Source organism: Calonectris borealis, chromosome 5 (assembly GCF_964195595.1).
Source record: "Calonectris borealis chromosome 5, bCalBor7.hap1.2, whole genome shotgun sequence".
Classification (NCBI taxonomy): domain Eukaryota; kingdom Metazoa; phylum Chordata; class Aves; order Procellariiformes; family Procellariidae; genus Calonectris; species Calonectris borealis.
In genome coordinates, this window is record NC_134316.1 from 11826121 (window position 1) to 11849706 (window position 23586).

The following is a 23586-nucleotide window of genomic DNA, read 5'->3' on the forward strand; positions in this document are numbered from 1 at the left end:
AATGTTTCTTGGAGTCCACTTGAGGGAGGAACAAGAAAAAGAAAAGAAAAGCATCTATTTTTTTTTAAATCCATGTGTTGTGATTTTTTTTTTGTGGGGGGAGGGAGGGGGAAGGGAGGGGGGGAGTTTAGGAAGATAGGTAACCGGTCAGCTGATGAATATAATAAGCTTATGGTTTAAATGACTTTTCCCCACTGAAAGCAGCTAGATCTAACAGTGGCTGAACTGTGTTAATCACTATACCTATTTGACGTGACAGATTTTGACAAGACGCTTTATTGTATTAAATGCATTGTGAATCAAGTGATGAAAATGTATTGTTCTTTAAATACTACAATTAAGTATCCCAAGAGTATCAACACATGTATACATTTATATAGTTCATAATGCTTATAAATTTAGGTAAATTTCATTATAAAAAGGTATATTTGTGATGTGGTTTTCCCAAGCTTTCCCCAAGATACCTGTTATATCTTTGAATCATTTTGTCTTCTCAAGTCAAATAGCTTAAGTATGAAATGGATAACAAATTGTTAGCAGTGCTCTGCCTGGTAGGAGATACTCTAGTTTGGGTTTTGGGGGCAGACAGCATTTTGCTTTTAACAATGAAGAATGCAAACTCCACCTTTCTTTTCCATCCAAGCCTTATTTTTTGTAGTAGTATTGGTTTGACATGCTGCTGCATGTAGGAAAGCTAGCTAAATCTCTTCTAGTATAATTTTATTCTGATTAGAAGATATCTTCTAATACTATGCTTAGTATTAGATCTTAAAAGATCTTAAAAGAGAGATTTTCTTACCTTAATGAAAACATTTAAAAATAAATGCAAGTATAATTATGGAAACAGTGACAACTTTGCTTTCGAAATATATTTTCATTTTGAAATACTAAATGTGTGCAGCCTCTTAGTAATAATATATTTGATCAATTTGGAAGCCTCTTAGTAATAATATATTTGATCAATTTGGAAGAAATAACTACTCCATGGGAATGTTTTACATTTCTTTGGGGGAAAACAAAGAGACTGACGCTGCATAGAACTTAGCCTTTATTTGTTCAAAGATTTGCCAGTAATTCCACATATACTGGAAGTTAGCGTCTGGCATAGTGTAATGGAGTGGGAGCACCTGCTCAAGTTCTTAGGACATGAAATGTCAATATAATGATAAAGCTTGTAATCTGAGTGGAAACCCGGACGTTCAGACTGAATGAATCATTTTAATAATAGAACAAAATATCCATCTGGTGGTCATGGGGAGCAAAGGGGCAAAGATCAGCACTGTGAAAAAGGTTATGGTGAAGAATTCCTAAATTAGGGTTTCTAAACACTGATATTTTTTGTACGGTTTTGCAAACGGGTTATGTACTGCTGTTAAGCAGTGAGCTACGTTACAGTAACAGGCTAGCTTTTAATACAGTGCAACTATTGTCTGTTGGTGCCTGTTTCTTTAAGTTTGCATAAAATACATTGGATAGATTGATTTACTACCACAAAAGACATTCTGATTCTTAATGAGAGTTCTATAAAACTTTACTTAATTTAAAATAGTTGTGATAAGTTTTTTGGTCTTTTACTTCTAGAGCGTCCCATACCCTTTGATCACATGATGTATGACCACCTACAGAAATGGGGTCCTCGTAGGGAAGAGGTAAAATTTTTTCTTCGTCATGAGGAGTCACCAGCCGAAAGTAATGAACAGAGTAAGTACACTTATCCTGTAGCGTTGTTACCTAAACATATTTAAAACATTTCTGAAGTGAGTTTGATTATCAGGTTCTTTCAGTGACCTTCAGTAGATACATGTAATACAACTTTCTTATACCAAAGCCGTTTTGAACCTTCCTCAGTGGCACATTTATTCATGTTCTCAAATTCCCTTCTCTAGAATAATTTCCACCAGTCTGTTGAATAATATTTTTGTAGTAAGATTGGTTTCTATTCTGCTTAATACTGATTCAAAAATGTTGGTGGGTATTAGAGGCTTAATGCATTTTTTCTAATTGAGAGAATGTCGCTACATTTTGAGAGGGTGGGGTATGGGATTGTTCTTTTTAACCCCCTGTTCTCTTTCAGTTGCCCCAGAGAAAAGACTCAGTAAACTACTTTGCCTCCTTTAGAAACTAAAATCTATTTTACAGACATCATTGGCAGAGGTCTCAGTGGCTTTACTTCCTCAGTACTTCATGTAGATACATTTAATAGTAGTGATAATTTGCACATTGAAAAATCGCTGGTCTGCTTGGTTCTACAGGAAAAGTGTTTATATAAAACAGTGCCATATTAAGTGGGGCTTTCTTAAAAGACTGGAACGAAAAAAATAGAAGGATTTCAGTTTTCTGATCTAACTAGTATAAACTGTACTTAATTTATGAGAAGACTTTTGAGGCTGTGCATTATATACTTAATGGCTGTCAGACTGTTTGAAGGATAGGAAGGGTATCTCGAAGTGAGATATATATTTGCATGCTCAGATTATCCTTACTCATTCAACTAATCTGACTACTTCTGACAATCGAATTTCAGGTCTTGAGTCCTTGTTGCTTTGAGCTGGGATTTCTTTTCCTGTTTCTAAGTGGTTGCTGCTTGCTTTGAATGCCAGAAGTAGCAGGCCCGATAATGTATGAGGGATTTTTATATTAATTAGGTATTTTGTAAAATACTCAGTCATCCTTTGGGCAATACAAATTTAAAGTATCTTAAGAAATTTAAGATACACCTGAAGCCACAGATTTTCATGTACAAAGAAAATGTCACTTCTGAATCATGCATGCAAGGCTTTTTAATTAATCATTGACCTATGGATCAATTTGTAGATTAAAGTTGTTTATAAGGCATTGGAAAAGCTTCCTCTACTATATTCATTTATAATGTATTCAACTGAAACTACTGCTTCTTGTGGACACAGAAATATGAAACTTCAGTAGTCACACTCAGTACATTCCCTTTCATGGCATCATTGCCTAAACACAAGTCAGAAGAGTAGAGCTGCATGTCTGTGCTTTTAACAGAGGAAGTCTGTGAAGTAAATGTTTTATTTCTGCTGACTTCACTGCTTACAAAGAATAACCTAATAAAAAAGAGTTGGAACTATCAGAATAAAAATTCACAGGTAAAAGCTTTATATAAAAATTCTTGAAAAGAACAGATTCAAGAATGAAAACCATTTGTGTTGAAAACTGAACTTTGCACTAAGAGTGATACTTTACTTTTAGGTGGACGTCAAGCCCAAAATCAAAGAAATGGCATAAATATACCTGTGGAGAAACGTACAGAGAATGGGGTATGTAATAAATGCTGATGGTTTTGGATCAATTCCACTCAAATATTTGATGTTTTTAAAATTCTTGTTTTTCAAGATCTATTATAGTGGGAAATGGTGGAAAATGTGTAGATCTTGTTCTGTTTTGATTTTTTTTTTGTTTATTTTTTGTTATAAAGTAAATGGCCTTTTTTCATGAACTCTAAGTTTTCTGTCTAGAAAGAAATTCACTTCTGTGATGTGAGAAGCCTCAGGAGTCTTATTAATTACAGCATTTTCTAATCTGTCTTCCTTTGTCTTATTCATCCTGTGTGAAGAAAAAAACTAGCTACATTATTCTTTCATACTAGTATTGCCTGTCCAGACATCTTTTCTTGTTTGATTTATCTCACTGGTATTGATTCATGACATAGCCTCGTGTGTTTAAAGATGAAAATGGATTGGGATGTTTTCCGATGCTGGTAGAAGAGGTTGCATACCCCTCAGAGACACCTCTTTATACTGTTTTTTTATGCACTTGGTTCATTTCTTTGTATTTTTTTTTACTAAAATATTACTAGGTTTCTAATTTAAAATACATATTACATAGCATAGGCAACCTGTTTGGTGGCATTCAGTGAATACTGGCTTGAACATTCTCTCTTTTACAAGTAAAACGTAGTACGTCTTTTTCAAAATTACCATGGCTTAAAAACCTTCTACTCCTGAGCTGAAACTCACTTTACTTTCTTCTCTCTCTTCTCATCCTCAATACTAATGAAGGCTCTACAGAGCATATTCTGTTCTCATTTGCTCAGGGCCATTCTGCTGCCTTTACTGAGGCATTATAGCTATAGTTGACTATGTTTAAACATTTTAAATTTCAGTAAAAAGATTAGAGCTCACCAATGCATAGTTGTAGAGAAGCACTGTCAATTTCTAAATACGCATAGGGCTCTTTCTAAGGGTAAAATAATGCTTAAAAAGTTTAAAAGCAAACAAATCAGGTTTTTCAAGCTGAGATGTCTTAAAATAAAAAAGAACTAAAAAGTTAAAAATAATTGTGCAGATTAAACAATTCTGTGCTTGTATATTGCCTGATAATTGGCATCTGAAAGTCTCACACACAGTCACACATTCACTCTCTCTTCAATATGCAGCAACACAGTTGTTCAGTCAGTTTGCAACTCTTGGCAGCTTGTTTTGTGTATGGCATGTGGGCCTAGTGGAAGGAATTTTTTTCCCTATTCAAAACAGTTAATCATGTATTGCTTTCTACGTTCCTTTTCTGTAGAGAACACTAGCTGATATCCTCTGCTGCACGGATCCGTTTATCCTGCTTCCATTGTCACACTGACAATGTAGTGAGATCATAGCGCTATAATGTGCTAGCGGAACATAACTCTTTCATGACCTCCCTGGTCTATTCCTCCATGTAAGGCGTAGCACATATACTTCATTTGAGACATAATATCTTTGGAAACTAGGACTGACATGTGCAGTATGCCTTATAATCTCACTTCTTGGCAGCACTAAAGTTTATGATATCATGGCTTTGTATTTAGTTCAATTTGCTGTTAATTTTTATTGGTAAAGCTCAGACCTGGTAACTTGAGTAACACTGCTACCTTTGTGCCATTCAGTATATATTTTTAAAAAACCCCAGAGGTTTGGCCACAAAATTAAAATTTATTAGGGAATTGATCACTTTAAAATGGACTTTTACCAGGTTTAGGAAATCATTAAAACACAAGAAAGACTAAAACCTGATGGGGTTATATTAATGTCAGTTGTGGTGCGTTTTATGCCAAAAATGCTACAAATTAAGTTTTGAAAGTGTATAAAACTAAGATTTTCAACTGTGCCGAGTTTTAAATCAGAGGGGGAGGGGGAAAAAGAGGTGGCTTCAGGATCAAGGATTTAATCAGCTTAGACTTACGTAATGCATTAGGCTTATTCATTGTTACTGTCATGCTGAATGTTAGACTAGCCCTAAAATCAATACAAACCAATGGAACATTGAAGACAGCTCAAATCTTACCAAATATTCTGCATTCAGGTATATTTTCATTATGTGTACTGCTTTAATGATGAAATAATTGATTTTTACTAAATATCTGGGTAGAGCTGAAAGTGTGACATGCACAGAAAGCTTTAAGATGAATGTTTGCTTTAATGTTTGAATCAATAGTCTTGGGAAAAAATGATAGGCAATGTGTCTGGAATTCAATTTGGATAATTCTATTAATTGGCATTTTGTCATATGCAGTAGGATTTTTTTGTTCTTTGAAACTATATGTGCTTGATCAGCAATTATTTAAATAATGGTTATCTTAAAATCACGTTATATAAATGCTTAACTTTCATTAGATTATCTTCCAAATAAAGATGTAATGTTAAAAATAGAATAGGCTAGGTCTCTTCAAACAGTGAAACATGCATCGTTGTAAAAAGAATACTTATCTGTAAGTGCTTATCTGAGAGCTTTGCACTCTGCATAACAAAGTCTAAAGAAAAAACTATGTGAGATTTTGTAAATTGACAAGTTCTCTTATTCCTGAGGTGACCTTTTGGGGTTTGCTTTTGTTTACAACTTTCTTTCTTGGAAGTAGAATTATGCTGTAAACAGGACCTGATCTGTTTCCACTACACAAAGGTATAGATATGTGGAGATAAGGCTTACATAACAAAACATTTCCCTTTGCCAGGGAGATTGGACAGCGTCTCGAGAGGGATTCTCTTCACTGAGAATAGCTGCCTTTTCCTTCTCTTCCTTTCTCTTGCATGTGTAACTGAGCCAGTTTGATTTGAACACATGTTGTAACAAGGGAAATTCTAATTAAATATTGGGAAAAATATTTTCTCAATGAGAGTAACAGACATTGGAACAGGTTGCCCGGAGTCTGTGGAATTTCTATCTAGCTGAATAAAGTCCTGAGCAATCTGAACTCCTGCTCCGAGCAGGTGTTATTGAACTGGGTGACTTCCAGAGACTCCTTTCTACCTAAATTGTTCTTTGATTCTGTGCTCAGTGGCCATGAAACAGTAGTCATACAATGCTGGGTCTTGTTTGCTTCCAGATGTCCTAGCATGATCCAAGCTTCATTTCATAGAAGCAGCAGCAGTCTGAAAACAGTGAGACAGAGCAAATACAGTTGTAACCACTGGGGGTCAGTGGTAGACAGGAGAGGGACTGGGAGCCACCCGTCGTGGTACAGCTACCAGTCATCAATAGGAAAAGTGGATCAGAGATGTACTTAACGAAGTCCCAGAAAGAGGACTGGCTGCATGATGACAGTTGTCCAGATGAAAAAGTAATCAGATAACCGAGAGATTTCTTGGAGATGAGAAAACAAGAAAGCAGTTGCAGCTCAGGAGGGAAAAAGAATGGGGTACAGGAACATAATGGAAGTAAAGTGTATTGGACTGAACAGAAGTAGATTAGTGTGGTGAAAACAGTCTGTATATGAAGACAACACTCGTTTACTGTAGTTGCTTGCTCTATATTATTTTTCTACTTGGTAATTTACTTGGGAGAATAAAATGTCAGTTTGTGGTCTCCTGTACCATTCTCTCTTTAACGTATTTTTTCTCTTTCTAATATGAAAATTGCTCCCTCGATTTAGAGAGACTGATATAAATAACTTTTTTTCTTGATAGATATTGACTGAAGCCTTTGCCAAGAAATACAAAGTGGAACCTGATTTTGTCTCGCACTATGAAATTTGTGTTAGCTTTAGTGTAAAAGAAACTCATGTAGAGGAGGAAAACTTCACCATCATCCCAAACTGTAGAATTACATTCCTGTAAATTTTCTTAGTCTTTAAGCTGTGACCAATAGATAAAGTTGAGAGTTAAAATTTTGTGCTGATTAGATAACAGAACTGAGCTTCATTATTACTGTTAAAATGGCTCAAATGAGGCTTTTAGCAAAAATTTTACAGCAAGTAGTCCAACTGTTTTAGCTTGAGGAGACTCTTACACTTTCATGCTGGAGGAATTGCTCAGGGAAGTTCCATTAACGGGTAGATTAAAACTTCTACATATAAGTACATGCAAAGCAGTTTTTAATAGTACTGATTTAACTTAGGAGAGCGTATGGTTGCTGACAGAGGGTAGATAGCCATCTGATGCAGTCATTGTATCCCATTCCATTGTGGCAGTAGTAAAGCTACATTGCTTTTGAGTTCCTGTGGTATGGCTTGTTAAATTTTAGGTTTAGAATTTAGATAGATTTACATGTGGTGCCAAAATCCTTAAGTAGAATCATATGTTGTTCATTAGTTTTAACCATTTGATCCATACAAGTGTGACTAGATAAAAAGGCTAATGCACATAATATACATTTTGTCATGTATTTGTTATGATATGACAATGAAATTTTTAAAAATGTGTTCTAAAAAGCATCTGATAAAGAAGTTTCAAAGATGGCTGAATGGTTTAACAAGTATACTCGCATAGGCAAAATACTTACAGGTTTCCTTAGCCTGTCAGGCAAAGATATGAAAAAATCTAATTGTGAGGAAAAAAGCAAACAAGTTTTTAACAGAAGTAGTAAGCTCAATAGAAGAGAAATACATTCTATGTACTTGCTTGAAGTTTCTCATTTGAAATGTTGAAGGATAAAGAGCTTAGTTTGGAATAGTTGTTGTTCTTCAAACCTGAGCTGCAAATTCAATTTAATATAAGCTTGTAAGTATTAAGTACTTTCTGTTTGTAACATTTAACAATGTACTTGGAAGAGGCTGCCATTCAAATGAGATAGGTTTTAATCAAATTTGTTTAAAATGAACAAATAACTGTGTCAGTCTTGGAAATCTAGGTTCTTTCAGGGGTCTCATAGCAAAGTCTAAGCAAATAATTCCATTAAAAGATGATAAGAAGAAATTTAGACAAAAGGAATTTTAACAGTTTGCAAAGAAAAATTTTTTTCTGAAAAAATTTTCTTGCAGGCTTCCTAGAACATTTTGATCATGTAAAAAACCTGGTAATTAAATCAGACCCAAGTTTTCGTAATTTTCTGCTGCAACTTTGTCTGTTGCTTTTGTTAAGGAGACAAAAATGATTGGCTCTGCCACTTTTACAGTCAAAAATGTTCCCTTGTCTAAGACATATATACCTAAAATTATTTTTACCTGTCGGAGACAGGAATCTTGCTGCCCCCACAGCAGCATTCTGCATCATCAGACTTCTAGTTCAAGCCCTGGGTCAGCTTAATAGAGTTTGGATTCTCCTCAGACTGATACAGTTCTTCGTTAAGTCTGTCTGAAGCATTTTCCAGACAGCTGGCAGTATCTTGCTTTTCAAAAAACAGAAAAACTAATCCAACTAAAGGGGGAAAAAAATTAAATTAGGAATAAAAAAAAATTATTACAGTCTAAAGCTAATATTAATGCATACAAATAGCTTTTGAATTCTTGCTGGACTAGAAATCCCAGTCTCTTCACATATCAGTAAAGGATAGTTGCGTAGGGTAACATCTCTACAAAACTAACAACTATGTGATCTCATAGAAAGAACTTCTGTGAAACTGTAGGGAACTGAAAGTTCCTCATGCCTCACTCTGAGGCCTCTTGTAAACTTTTTAGGCAGAATCACATCATTCTTGTATTTGGAGTGTCATGAACAGTGTTTTGACATGTGCTGTGCAATCTCAAATATATTTCAATCCATAATGGAAAAAGTTAGTAGATACTTACATTTTATGAGAATAATTTGATAAGTTTCATCACACTTACTCTGTGATCATTTTCCTGTTACAATTTTACTTATGATGACATTAGTTTATGACTAATATTAGCTCTTAATATCTGACTTTATTTGTTTTGAGGACTCTAAAGATAGTTTGACTAATAGGGAACAGGAAACACTCTTGGAACCCACTTGGAATGTTATGAAAGGACTGTTTTCCTCCCTGTCTTCTCCATGTACTTACATAATTTTTAATCTTTGTCACTCTAGATCCCAAATATCTATCTAGATGGCTATGGATATGAGAGATACTCACTTACAGTGTACAAACTTATAGTATACAGACACTTACACACACTCACTTGTGGTATATGGACTTTGTAGTTCTGCTGCTCTTCTGGGCATCAAAGATAATTCTGCTCAACAAGTTACAGGGAACAAAGATGTAGTTTTCTAGTCCATAACAGCCAACAGGTGGCTTCCCATTTTGCAGAGGAGGAAAGACCTAAACTGCACCATTTATTGAATCTACACCTTTAGTTCCCACTTTTACAGGTCTGACTTTGCTTTTCCTCAGGCATGGCTTTGCAGTTTTACAGCGATACTTAGTTGCAGATGTCCATGGAAGGGGGAGGATAAGAAGTCCTGTCTGTTTGCTTGAGCTCTAACTGTGGTACTTATTTTCATGTATTTGTATTGTGAACATGGAGCAATAACTAACTAAACATTCTAACTAAATGAAGCATAGGGAGAATTGCCTTCAGTTGTCGCTGCACATAGAGATCCTAAGTTGCTTGGCCCTTATATAAAGGTAGAATAGTTTAGAATAAATGAGTGCTTCAGCTGATGCATAACATTGTACACATTAGCTCATAAGTTTATTTGTTAATTTTCATGAAGTATTGCTGTGCTTTCACAGTCCTTACACCGGCACTGTAAACTTCAATGCCTTTTGTCACAGTTGTATCCTTTTGCAGTCACATTAGTATCGTTTTTAGTTAAGCCAAATATTTTAATATTAAGTTGTTCTAAGGAAGATGGGACTTGTCCTTTCCTTTATTTCTGTAGTTCCTTATAGGAGACAGATTATGAAATTCACTGTGTCGGTGCAGAGCTCTAAGAGCTTAATTGTGAAAGCTTTAGACTGCCCCTCTGTCCCTCTGAGCAGCTTTCAGTTCTGAGCGGGAGACTCTTCTGGTACTTACAAAGCCAAATACTCCTTTTCAGGCCACCTTTAGAGTTCTCGCTTTTATGGAGCTGTGTCAGTCGCAGATTAGTGTTTCCTCTCATCTTTTCCACAGTCTCTGTGTGTTTTCTTGTGCAGTGCTGCTGTGGCCTCCTTTCTCTGACACACCTTTCCATGGCCACTGACGTGTTCATTTAGTTTCCTGTCCATCTAGCCTTTGGACACCTAGCATACCTATTTCCCACCCATATGTTTTTCCCAGGCAAGTGAACCTTTCCATTTCTGTATTGTCTCTGAAGCTGCCTCCAGATCCAATTGTTGTTGGGTTTGTTCCCCCTGCAGTCTTCCTCAGATCAAAGCAGAGAAAATGAAAGTCCCTCTGGCTAATTTAGGAGCAAGGGAGTTGAACTTGTTTTTCTTCTCTTATTCCTACTGGATGATCTTACTCTACAGCTCATACCTTTTCTTGCTTGCTAAAAATAAGCCTGTTCTTTATGCAGCTGGAATATTCACTGTATTGTGCTTGGACATACAGTTCTTCAGTGTCCTTATGGAGACCCATTTGGCTGGATCTCTTGTGTAAGTGCACTGAATCATGCTTGAATTACTTTCTTGAAAGTACGAAGAGAGAGTGAACTTGCATGTCATTCGTGGGTTTGACAAGGTAAATTACAGCTTTTTTATGTTTTTTATCTTCCACAATGTCATAATTTTTAGATACATAAGAAATTGTTAATGGGCTTTAGTATTTTCTTTAATGTTGAATATTTAAAAATCCTTTGGTCTAGGTTTTGACTTTCTGCAGTCTTCTCTGACTTGCAGCTTCTTGATGTATGCTATTACACACATACTTTCGCTTTACTGCTGGCTCATGTGTTCATCTTGTTGCGTGCAAGATTTAAGAAAATGCTGAAGTGTGTGGGGAAAAGCATATAGCAAACACTGGAAAGGTTATTTGCGTAAGATTGTGGTATCTGTTCTGACTGTACTGTTTGCCTTTTATCTTAGGCAATCTCTGTTAATAAAGAAACTCTCTCTTAAATTTCAGGTGATACGGTTTTCTGTCACTTTAAATGGTAAAATGAAATACAAAAAGCAATGATTTTCCTGATCTTTTTGGTATTCAGTTTTTGCACTGAGTTGATAATACTACAAAAATACAAATGGAACAAGTACTTGTGTTTTTAAAGCTAAATTGTCTGTGTTGTTGTATTTTCAGTTAAACCTGATAACTGTGAAACAAATGTGTATTGCTCAACATTTTCCATTGAATATGAAAAGTGCAATGATTCAAGCTGACCGTAGTTGACAGCTGGCTTGATCTTGCTGTGATTAGGTCTTTTACTGCTGGCAAAATCCACTAGCCTTTTCCGTTAGTTGATTATTGATGAATGCAGAGAGACAGCTTTTCATATTGATAAAGAATTTGGGGAACCTTTATATCATATGGAATAAGATTAAAAAATATCCTACCTCCTATTGATTGCACTGAGACAAAAAGCCATGCAGGAACTCATAAGATGTGTACAGTTGTTTTTGGCTTGTTCACAGCAAACTGTTAAATACTTGGTGTATACAGAAAATAACAGAAGCATGGAGTTGAAGCATGTTGAAGCAACATAAATATTTACAGCCGATGGGCAGTGCTGCAAAATAAAGATGTGGTCTCTTACAATTACATGGTAAAATAGTGAACAGGTAATTAATTACTTTTCAAAACTTGTTGGTTTTACACTTTAGTGGACATGTTATTTAAATACTGTGTAGCTTTTGCACTTTAGTTTAAAAGATTGTGGGTTTCGTTGTCACATGACCGGAATGCAGACCAGTTTGGGTTTTGTAACTCCTTATCTCTGAATTGAAATTCTTAGTTAATCAGATTTTGTTAGATGCATTTGCTATCATTTTTAAGTTTTAAGACCTTATCAACAGCTTGTTACTTCAAAATGTCATGGTCAACTTTTGCTTTTAACAACTTAGGTTTTATGGGAAGTGCAAGTCGTATGCTAAGTTTCACAACATATCTTTCAATTACAGGATACTTATTTTCAGTACTTTTGTACTTTGGAAGTGTTTCATTGTACTGTTCTCATATAAATAATATTACATCACAGAAAAATTTAGTATTGAAACAATTACTTAAGGGAAGAATAAACGGACATTGGGTGCTAAGCATGTTATTCAGACGAATGATAAGTGCATCTTAACCATACTTAGCTATCCTGTCAGAATAAGATGTTGCTTTTCTAAGAGACCCAGAAAATATAGTTCCAAGACTATTTTTAAAGGAACTTGGACAGTGTGTTTTCAACATGTATGGTAACATGCCTATTACTCAATTACTGTGAGTAAAAGGATTGGTATTGTAAACAGGTCTGAAGTTTTGTGCACAACTGATCTTTTATTTCTATAAGAATGCATAATTTCTTTTAAGATAATTTACTTTTGTTACAAGTATGAGGTTGATATTTTGATTCAAATCAGCTACTGGGTATTTTAGCCAACACTAAAGTTAACATAAACATACTTAAGATTTCTGTGGCTTTTAAAAGTGTCTGCAAGGACAACGAAGAAAGTAGTATTTTAAAAGTTCCAGATACTACTTCCCTATATTGTAGAAGTGATTTATAAGCAGTTTATTTCATATGTAGCAGATGTTCAATATATGCTTAAATCAATTTCTAATCTTGAAAATCTATTTTAACATTGTTTTGATTTTTGTTAAGTTCTGTGCAAAATAGAGGACAGCCTTACTTGTGAGATTTCTAAGAAAGCAATATGGGAAAGCAGGAAATCTGGAGTCTGTGGCTTATGCTGAGTAGACTTTAAATGTTTTATTATGTAGAGCAACTTATTAGCATCAGCAAGTTGGCGAAATTGCTAACAAGGTAGCGTAGTTTGAGAGATGTTAAGATTTTATCAAATATAGATAATGTGAGATTTTTCAGCAAATTGTGATAGTTGAAGCTTGTTTATTCTAAGAAACTGTTAGTGTATTTATTTGCACAAATAAAATAACTTTTTTTTTATAAATTTCTTAGTAAAGTTATCAGATTCCATTTGTAATGTTAATTTCAAGATCATTTGATTATCAGGAGATAGCACATGCTAAATATATTTTCTTTTAATTCCCAATATTCTGATTGCCTTTTCCGGATTTAACTAGCTTGTTCATTTCCATTAAGCTAAAAAAGGCACGTGCTATTGTCATTGGATTCTTTAAAATGGATTTCTGCTATCGGCATATTTCTGACCCAATTAAAAAAATACAAGGCAGAGCTGTGGATAAAGCCATTAAACTGGAAATAATGTCATCCATGTTGAGATCAGCAAAAAGTCTATTTTAGTTTAAATAAAAACATATTTTCTTTTGTCTTTTTACAGTGTTATATGTGAGTTTTCACACAAGATTTTCAAGTTGTCTTCATTGTGCGTGGCACTAGGATCAGGTTTTATGGAAAATGCAATCAAAATCTATTAGAATTCTTAAATTTGGTGATATATAGAGTCAATATGTTTCAGAAATGTAAAGAGGTCAGAATCAATAATCTTCAGGAGATGTTCCATCCTGTGTTCTCCTCTTGTAGTCCTCAGATAGCACAAGGAGGCCACATACATTTCATATAAGACCTATTTGATACAGAACTGGTATAATAAACTCCCGTAACTTCCATCTGTTTTCCCCATCACTACTGTTGTGCTGAGGACAGGTATCCAAAGTGTGTGCTGGCTGTTCTTATCAGCAACCTTTAAAGCTTTGTTGCTAACTGGGCTAGTTAAAGCATCCCCTAAACTATGTTGCTTTGAATAAGGCTTAAGGTAGAAAGGTTGCGCATGACTCATGGGCTTCTGCTGCTCATGTCCAAGTTAGCATGGGAGAATTAGGAAATCTTTTGCTAGATTCAGCAGGCAAAGCAAGCTGTTCCTTTCTTTCCTGTTCTGGCAATTTGGTAGTTGTGCAGCCAGAGCCGTAGCTCTTCCTTTGCTGTAAATGTGGCACAGAGGAGGAGAATGCGGGGATGGCCCACTGAGGTCAGAGCTCCCTAGTTTGGGGAGGCTGAGAATTATCAGAGCCCTGATCCCAGCCTGGGATTCACTGGCTGGGGAGTGCTCCAACCTACCCCTGTTCCTTTTACGGTTGTCAGTCTGCTTCATTCTCGGAAAACGCTCATTGATGTAATATATTTCACTTCCTTTGTCTGCATACTCATATACCTAGTCCCAGACCTGTCAGTTCTGTGTTTGTCATGTAGCTATATAGATTTCTGGGGTTTGACAGCTCTGCAAGGGTAAATTTGTAATCTGGAGGTAAGTTTTGTATTCCTTCGTTTGCCTTAGGAAGGAACAGCGATTTAAAACTGCTATATATTATGGAAAACTGAGTCTTTCAGAGTATTTACGTTGCATTTCTATGTAGGCATTTAAAGCCTTCTCAGGAGCAACTTGTGGTACCTTTCTGGCCTTTGCTGTCCTCTCCTATTAGTCTGGTGAAGATGATGTTTTCTTTTTGCTGTGGCAAAAGTTGTATGCCTCATTAGTGAATCCCACATGGGAGGGGAAATTCTTTAAATCATGAGCTCAAAGGAGTTGATTCTTGGATTTTTTGTTTCTCTCTCTGTTGCAGTTTCTGCCTCTAATTCAGTACTGATCTTGTCCTCGGTCTGTGTTTTTTGGGGGGTTTGGGTTTTGTTTTTCTGGGGTGTGTGTTGTCCCCCCCTTCCCCACTATCTCTAGCCTTTGATATGCTGGTGTTGTCCCAACCTTGATAAAGTGTGTTTTCTTTCACATTTATTCTGGCTGAGGATATGGTTACCTTTACCATCACAAATGTTTTTGGGAGCAGGGTATGGAGGACTTCAGAGAAGGATTTTTTTTTTTTTTTTTTTTTAAGCTAAAAAAGGCCATTTGGCCAAAACGTTCCTTATCTGTACTACAATTTTAGAGCAGCAACCTATGTAAAGAATAAGGCCAAGTGCCGGGTCCTGCACTTCGGCCACAACAACCCCAGGCAACGCTACAGGCTTGGGGAAGAGTGGCTGGAAAGCTGCCCAGAGGAAAAGGACCTGGGGGTGCTGATTGACATCCGGCTGAACATGAGCCGGCAGTGTGCCCAGGTGGCCAAGAAGGCCAACGGCATCCTGGCCTGTATCAGAAATAGTGTGGCCAGCAGGAGCAGGGAGGTGATTGTGCCCCTGTACTCGGCACTGGTGAGGCCGCACCTCGAATCCTGTGTTCAGTTTTGGGCCCCGCACTACAAGAAGGACATTGAGGTGCTGGAGCGTGTCCAGAGAAGGGCAACGAAGCTGGTGAAGGGCCTGGAGCACAAGTCTTATGAGGAGCGGCTGAGGGAACCGGGGTTGTTTAGCCTGGAGAAGAGGAGGCTGAGGGGAGACCCCATCGCGCTCTACAACCGCCTGAAAGGAGGTTGTAGCGAGGTGGGTGTTGGTCTCTTCTGCCAAGTAACTAGCGATAGGACAAGAGGAAATGGCCTCAAGTTGCACCAAGGGAGGTTTAGATTGGACATTAGGAAAAATTTCTTTACTGAAAGAGTGGTCAGGCCTTGGAACAGGCTGCCCAGGGAAGTGGTGGAGTCACCATCCCTGGAAGTATTTAAAAGACGTGTAGATGAGGCGCTTAGGGACATGGTTTAGTGGACATGGTGTGTTGGGTTGAAGGTTGAACACGATGATCTTAGAGGTCTTTTCCAACCTGTATGATTCTATGATTCTATGAATAAACAGTGTGCTGCATTATCTTTAGTAGCTGCTATATTGGCTTGTCACTGAATTAATAAGTTTTTGAAAGTAGTGGGATACAAGCAGAAAAACTTTCTGGGTAGCCCTTTTGATGGCCAGAGTCAGAACCAGCCATTCCGGACTCCAAGGCAGACTTTCTCACCTCCCTGCACGCTGGTTGATTATATTTTATCTAGGTTATGTTGGACCTTGGCAATTGGTGGTTTAACCTCAGAATCATTTCTGACTGTGACAAGAGAGAAGGGTGGACCAAAGTACCAAAAGAGAAGTAGTAAATGAGGGAGTAAGGATAGAGGTGATGGAGGTGAGTGATAGGAAAAAGTCTAGAAAACGTGTGAGAGAGAGTTCATGGTACATGATTCATTGTACAAGAATATGCATGGGAGAAAGGTGGAGCTTGGCCAGTTTCAGGAGGCTTGAGGTACTTGAACCCTACACTTTCTAGTGCAGGGCGTTTGGAAGGGAACTGAAGAAGAATTGTGTGGGAGATGGGTGTGAACACCTATCTTAAAAAGAGGGAAGGAATAGATAAGGGAAGTTAATGACATGGTGGCTCTTGCAAACCTACAAAAAGATCTGAAGAGAGAGCATGCAGGAAATGATTGGTAAATTCTTGTACTGCGCTGGTTTTCTTTTTCAATTAATTGGTTACATTATGCTTTACACTGGCTATTTGAGATTGCCAGTCATTATGGTGGCCTGAAAAGCTTTTGAATATTTGTTGTTTTTGTTTAAAGCTCTTATTTCTGAAATCATAACAGTCTCAGGTGTGGGTTTGGTATATGTTTCATTATTATTTTCAAAGTAACTTTCTGTTCTTACGAGTGCAAACTTAGAAAATGATCCAAAGTAAGTATCTTCATTGCTTAGACACAGAGGCAAAGAAAGGCATAAAATCAAACCACATCCTAATTACCATCTTTGAAAAAATAATCTATTTCAAAAGATCAGTCTCATGGGTTTTTTATTTTAATATTGACATAATTAGATCCCTCTTAAAAGATAGTTTTCTGATGGGAGTAAAGGCAAAAAACCACTGGAATCTGCCCTTATTGCTTACATTTCTTGACTACAGTACATTTTGCTTGTCAAAGAAATATTTTGAGTTCAGGTGCAATTTTTCATTTACTGTTGTGGGTTGCCAATGAGTAAGCCATTTCATAATAGCTCAGAAACATGTAGACTGAGGAGTTTGTGATGATAGACAGAACAGCATAGTGTGAGGGCAGACAGAAAGAAAGGAGGAACAAGAAAATGAGTTTTCAGAGTGACAAGACTAATGTGTAGAATTAAATATTAAAGGAGGTTCCTTTTCTTAATTAAATGCCTAAGGTATGACTTGTTTTGAGGCAGCTTGTAAACTGGTTCCCAAACTATTTAATTACTACTGTACCATTCATCTCACCTGTCTCAAAAATATTAATCATCAAATGGTAAAATATTAGTCTGCAGTAGGAGGCGAATGTCAGAAGCTGAAACTCCAGTTGATTACAAATTCTGTCTCTCATCATGACCTTTTAAAGTGCATGCTAAACAAAATAAATACAATTTTTTAAAGATTCTTGTTAATATTAAGAAATTAGGGAATATAGGTGTCTGTATGAGACATACATAATACTTCCTTGGTGCCTAATAATGCAGTGTTTGTGTCTATAGCATTTTATTTAGGAGTTAATCTCTATGTGTAAATGCGTCTGTGAATCAATAAAAAGAAATTTACAATTCAGCAAAACTGTCTGCTTTGATGTATCACCATGTAGCAAATGAATCTGTGGAATCTGGAGGAGTGGATATTTGTAGTGGCTTTTTAGTACCTCCTTCAGAAGGCAGTTCTGCAGGAGGTAGGTTTCTCTTGCTGCAGGAGAAAGGAGGAGGTCTGGACCTTAAGTGTGATAGGCTCATGTTTGTTATGAGAGGTGAGTGACTTCATGGATGGAATTATTAATAACTAGTATGAACAGCACAAACTTAAGAATCCGAGAAACCAACAAACTCATTAAAGAACTGAGAAATGTAGCGCGCTCTTTGCCTTGCATAACCTGAGGTTCTGAAGAAGGATCGAGACTGACTTTTTTCAGCAGTGGTGTTTGCATACAGATTATTACAAGCAGACTCAACTAATATGAAATGCTCTAAACGAGTTGATTCAACTAGATCTCGGCAAGAGAAAAATTCAGTGTTTTTCATGCTGTTTCAAAAATGATGCTGTCCTGTTTTTGAGACCTGAAATCAGCAACAATCTATCTGAAAATAATTGATTTGATGTCGAAGAGGAATTCTGCTTGGTCTATTTGCTGCTTTTGCCATGTGGATGAAAAAGAACAAACTGCGAGTGAAGTTACAGGTTTAAAACTTTGTTTCCTCAGCTGCCTCTTCTTTTCTATCTAAGTATAGTGTAGTTATTTTCAGTGAAAGGGACATTTATTGGTATTCAGTGAGGTAAACATTAAAAGATTTCTCTTAGAGCATTTAAATTTAAATGGTTAATTATCACTGTTTCCCATGTTCTTGTGCTTTGCCATGTATAAAATGTTTTTAGACATTACACTTTCTAAATGGAACATTTTACATAGTTAATAGCTTCTTCAGGGAGGAGCTAATATTTGCACTCAACTAATCTATATTTTACACAATACAAAATAATGCAGTACTTTTTTCAGGCATTATAAGATATACTTTCAAATATGCTTATTTAAAGCAGTAAAAATTCTGAGCTTTTGGATCAAACTGTGTTTTTTTTTGTTTCCGGAGCTTTTACAAACCAGTTTCTTATTGTCATTGTGCATCCCAGGTTACGTTTTTCATTTAGAAAATCTATAGTTTTCACTTGGTGAAATGGCTTTTTTACCTTGAAATATGCCCCTATACAGATACCACTTTTTTAGTCTGGATATATTTTTAACAGGATTTCTTAGCAGAATAAAACATCTCTCTCTTTCTTGGACAGTGTTATACTGAAAATTACTACTGGGAATAGAATGAGCTATCAATGTTGCTAAATTGATGATCAAAGCAGAAAGGAGAGAAGCATTGGGAAGACTTTGCAAAGTCTGATGCAAGTTGTGTATTTTTGAAAAAGAGCATATGTGTATTGAGAAAATACTATCAATTCACCCCCCCAACATTTTTACTTTTAAAATTGGTGATGCAGAGGGAAACCTTCAAGCCATTCTGAGCCCCTTTTACGAATTACGTACAGAGTCCAGCAGAAGCAGGTGTAGAGGTTTAGGTTTTTCTGGTGGAAGGTCATGCCAAAGGAAGTCAGCAGAGCCTGAACATGTTCTGGGAGCAGCATCTGGTTTTTCTATGTTATTTCTTGTCTCAAGTGAGCACATTTTGGTTTGTGGATGGCACTTGGAAAAGCTTCCTTACTTCTTACCCAATTAGTATCTTTCAGTCTGTAATTAATAATAAAATGTCTCTCTTGGATATTAGCTGGTGGCCACAAGTGCATACAAGTTATTTGACCTTAAAGAATATTGTGAAGGACTCTTGTCTGTCATAAGTCATGCTAATAAAAAAAGTACACACTACTAGATTCAATCTTTTTTTTTAATTACTGTGTTCTAGTTCCACTATTCTATATAGCTATAACTGAAATAAATACATAGATTTTTCTTTTTTTTTAATCACTTCTCTACCATAAATAGTTTTCATTATTGTTGACCAGTAAGAGGAGTTTCAGTTGTAGTATCCAGTAAGAATTACAATTTCGCTCCATAATTTATTCAGTAGGAAATGTTCAAAGAGGGACAATAACTTTCTCTAAAAATTTTAGTCTGACATGTCTCTATCACGCGTCTAAGATGCAGCAACTTTAAAAGTTAGTTTTCCAAATCTGGCTCATTTTAGTGACTGACCTTGAGGTGCATATCTTACCTGAATAATTGTGTGCAGAAACATGAAATATTGGAGTTCAAGCAGCAAAAAAAAGGAGAAATCAGTTATTTTAAAACAAATACTATTTTCCTTTCCTGACTGACGCTTAAAGAAACAGTTCTGTATTATGCATTGATGGAGAACTGACACCTACTTAAGTAGGAATTTGATGTAGGAATATGAAACAAGCCATTCAAAGTGGCTGAGATACTTCAATATCAACAAGATGTTAGAGGAGAATTTTACTTTTCTTAGAGTGAAGTACAAGTATTGCAGAGGACGTGGTCAGACAGGATCGCCACAGAACTGCATTGGAAGTCAGTAGGGTGGGCCCAGAAAAGCAGAGCAGCTAAATTGGCTTTTCTTTGGGATCAGGTTTGATCACATCCACAATGTGATGCTTGATTGATTGGGGTGGTGAGGTGTTTGGGGTCTGTCTTTTTTTTTTTTCTTTCTTTTTTTTTGTGTGTCTGTAAAATATTTAGACCTCATTCCATTTTGTAAACATTAATTTGAAACAGAGTTTTATTTATCAATATATCCAAAACATTTAATTCTCTTTTCTTTTTCAGCAGTATTTACTATATTGGGGATAGGAAATTATATGATTTTAATTTGTTCGACTAATAGTGTAGTCATGTAGTTTGGTGAAAATACTACATTGTTTATTGAATTATTACAATGCAGTAATCCAGCTTTTACATTGATCCAATAAATTAAATTACATGTAAATACCTTGAAACAGATGCTGGGCTATTCTGAACTTTGCAGCATAATTTTTCAAAGGCTGGTATTCTCTTTCTGTGCAAATTCTAAAGTTGTGGTTAAACTCTGCAATTCTAAGGTTGTGGGTTTTGGTTTTCTGAGTAGCAAAACAGCTATTGGGCAAGCGTCAGCTTCTGGAGTTTGTCTTGTTACACTGGACTCTCTTTCTTGTGATTGCATAATAAAAAACGTGGTTGAATTGAAGTAATTTAATGTATAGGTTTAAATTATATTTGTGATAGAACTATGAATATATTGAAACAATGCATTCATTTTTAAAAACACCTAATATTTGGTCTCACACATTGTCACAGCATCATGTAAATGTTAAATAATTTTCAGTAATTGCCTCTCTATCCCAATTTTGTAAATTATTTGTTAGTTTTGGAATGTAAAAGGAGTGATAAAGCCCCACTGATATCTTGTCTTTTCATTCAAAGTTCGCTTAGTAATAGCCACTTATTTATCCAAAGGGGATCAACTTTACTTTGCTTCACTTTGTACAGACTGTTTTTCACAGATTCTTACCTTAAATGCGCCAATCTGCCAGGAAGTTTCACCATCTTTGGATGTGAGCTTAGTGACAGCCTTTATCTAAGGGTTCTCATGTGGTCTTGTCCTGTGCTAGGTAAATAATGCTAACCACCAGTAAAAGCTGCCAAGGCAGTTACAGTGAAAGTGTTAGGAAAGGAAAGAAGCTTCAGATTCCAGTTACTTAAAATACCTGCTTGTATGTGTGTTGTCACATGTGCCGTACCAGTACTGTGTACCAAGTCTACCAAACATCTAACAGAGCAGTGTTAAACGTAGTATAAGGGCTTTTTTCTCTTGTTTGTTTTGTCTCTTAGTGTTTTTCTTTCATCTGCTTCTCCCCTTTTTGCTTTTTCTGTCCCTGGTATGTGCATGGTCTGTGTCCTCTCTTTCTGCTCTGAGGTTCCTTGCTCTTTCATAGCTTATCTGTCATTATTCTTCCTCTGACGACTGCAGAGGAGGCTTTAGCCTTCCTCTGAGGGGTGGGGATTTAGCTTCTGTAGTCAGAACACTTAATATACATCAGCACAGTAATGTAACATTTTGTGTTCTGCAGGTTGGGAATCCACGTGTTGAGCTCACTCTTTCTGAACTTCAAGATATGGCTGCCCGGCAACAGCAGCAGATTGAAAATCAACAACAAATGTTGGTTGCTAAGGTAATAATTACATACAGATCATAACAAGTACAAATTTTCTTCAACGTATGCAAACATAAGTTTCATGGATACGGAAAAACATGCTAATTCATTCTAGATGAGCTTAAGAAAGAGCTTGAGAAATCCATTGTTTTACCAAGTTTATCTTAACCTAGGCAATATACAACATTTCAGTGTAAATGGTACTATAACAACCTATGTCAAGCCAAGTTATGTGTCTTTATAAAAATATTGCTAGGTTTTATTTGTGTCTTTTGTGAGGCCCACTTCATGATCTGTGATAGACCAGGCTTGGCTCTATGCTCATGTTGAGTAGCTCATTCACTCCAGTATAGTTATAGTGGTGTGAGATGAGAATATACCCACTTCGTATATATTCATATATTACATTTCCAAAGTCTCTGAGATGTAAGAATCTAAGTATGTTTTCAGAGTGGGGAGTGGGTTTAATGTTTTTGACATTGTTGTAAATGTTACAATATACAGTTATGCATTGGATGCTTGGAGTACTTGGGAATCAACCTATAAATTCTGTTGTTCTTTTTTGGTGGAAATAATGTAGAAAAAGAAACATTTTCCTTGTGTGCCCAGCAGAAGCACTGTTATTTAGAACTGGAACATTACCTTACAGTACGTCAGCTTATTTAAAATGATCTGTTGGACATATTTTGTCGTCTTTGAGAATCTGGATAAGTGTTGGAAGTTCATTTTGCAACAGCAGGAAAAGTGTTAATAGTGGCAGAAAACAAATGCCAGAGGAAGCTTCACAGATGTGTTTGAATGAGTGTTCAGGCTAGGGTTGTATTTGCACATATATGTCAATTTGGTATTAGGTCTAAAACATCTTGAATCTTTGCTCTAAAACAGATTTCTTCAATTAACGTTGAAGAACGTATTTTAACTAGATACTAGATACAAATTTTTCTGATTTCTGGAAATAAACCCCACTGATCATCGTGATGGGTTTTTCTAAGTTAACTTTTTTTTTTTTTTAAATAAATGGGTAACAGGTACCTCTTGTCTAAAACCTCATTTTGTCAGGAACAACGTTTGCGTTATCTGAAGCAGCAAGAACGTCGTCAGCAGCAGTCAGTTTCTGAGAGTGAAAAGCTTCAAAAACTTAAAGAACGTGTTGAAACCCAGGAGACAAAGCTGAAAAAAATCCGTGCCATGAGAGGACAAGTGGACTATAGCAAGATCATGAATGGCAATCTATGTATGTGGAATTCTTAAGTAATTTATTTAATTTAATTTACTATTCACCCCATGACTGGCAAATAATGCTATATTGCTAGTCCATATAGCATTGAAGCAGGATTTCAGGTAGAATGTTTTTTGTCTTACAGAGGGTCCTGTGTTTCTATGAAATTTGTATATGATGTAACTGTTTTATGTAGTCAGGGGTAAAGTCAGAAAAAGTCTATTCTATAACTGTTAGGAAATATTATGACTGTTAGCAAATTCCCGACACGTAAATATTTTATCTGTGCATGCATATACTAGATTTAAAACCAGTGTGTTGTATTTATCAATACCTGTAGAATTAAAAAAATTAGCAACTTCTGCTTTACTTAGTTGTTTTTTGTTATTTTTATCTTGTTAATTTTAGCAACTGAAATTGAGCATATAAGTGCCATGTTCCAGGAAAAGCAGCAGGAGCTACAGGCTGCAGTGTTAAAAGTGGATCAACTTACTCAGCAACTGGAGGATTTAAGGAAAGGGAAACTGAACGGCTTTCAGTCTTACAATGGACAAATGACGGGACCTGCAGCAGTAGAACTAAAAAAGTTGTATCAAGAGCTACAGGTAAGTAATGGAGAGATGCTATTTGGATGATAGCTGTAGATTTTAAAAAGTTGTATTACTGCTCTTATGGGTGAC

The 23586-nt window shown here is 36.1% G+C and overlaps 1 protein-coding gene across 12 annotated transcripts in view; it reads left to right on the forward strand.

The window, feature by feature from the left end:
- Positions 1–23586, forward strand: part of PPP1R13B (protein phosphatase 1 regulatory subunit 13B) — a 70196-nt gene that overhangs the window by 29396 nt on the left and 17214 nt on the right. For 6 of the 12 annotated variants that reach the window (XM_075150973.1, XM_075150964.1, XM_075150963.1 and 3 more), the window contains 5 exons: positions 1582–1701; positions 3214–3281; positions 21604–21705; positions 22747–22921; positions 23315–23511. In XM_075150973.1, coding sequence (XP_075007074.1) covers positions 1582–1701; positions 3214–3281; positions 21604–21705; positions 22747–22921; positions 23315–23511 — 662 coding nt within the window. Of the gene's footprint in view, positions 1–1581; positions 1702–3213; positions 3282–10616; positions 10781–11559; positions 11815–17620; positions 18217–21603; positions 21706–22715; positions 22922–23314; positions 23512–23586 lie in introns of those variants that run through there. The other 6 variants (XM_075150971.1, XM_075150969.1, XM_075150966.1 and 3 more) reach the window with 6 other exon arrangements.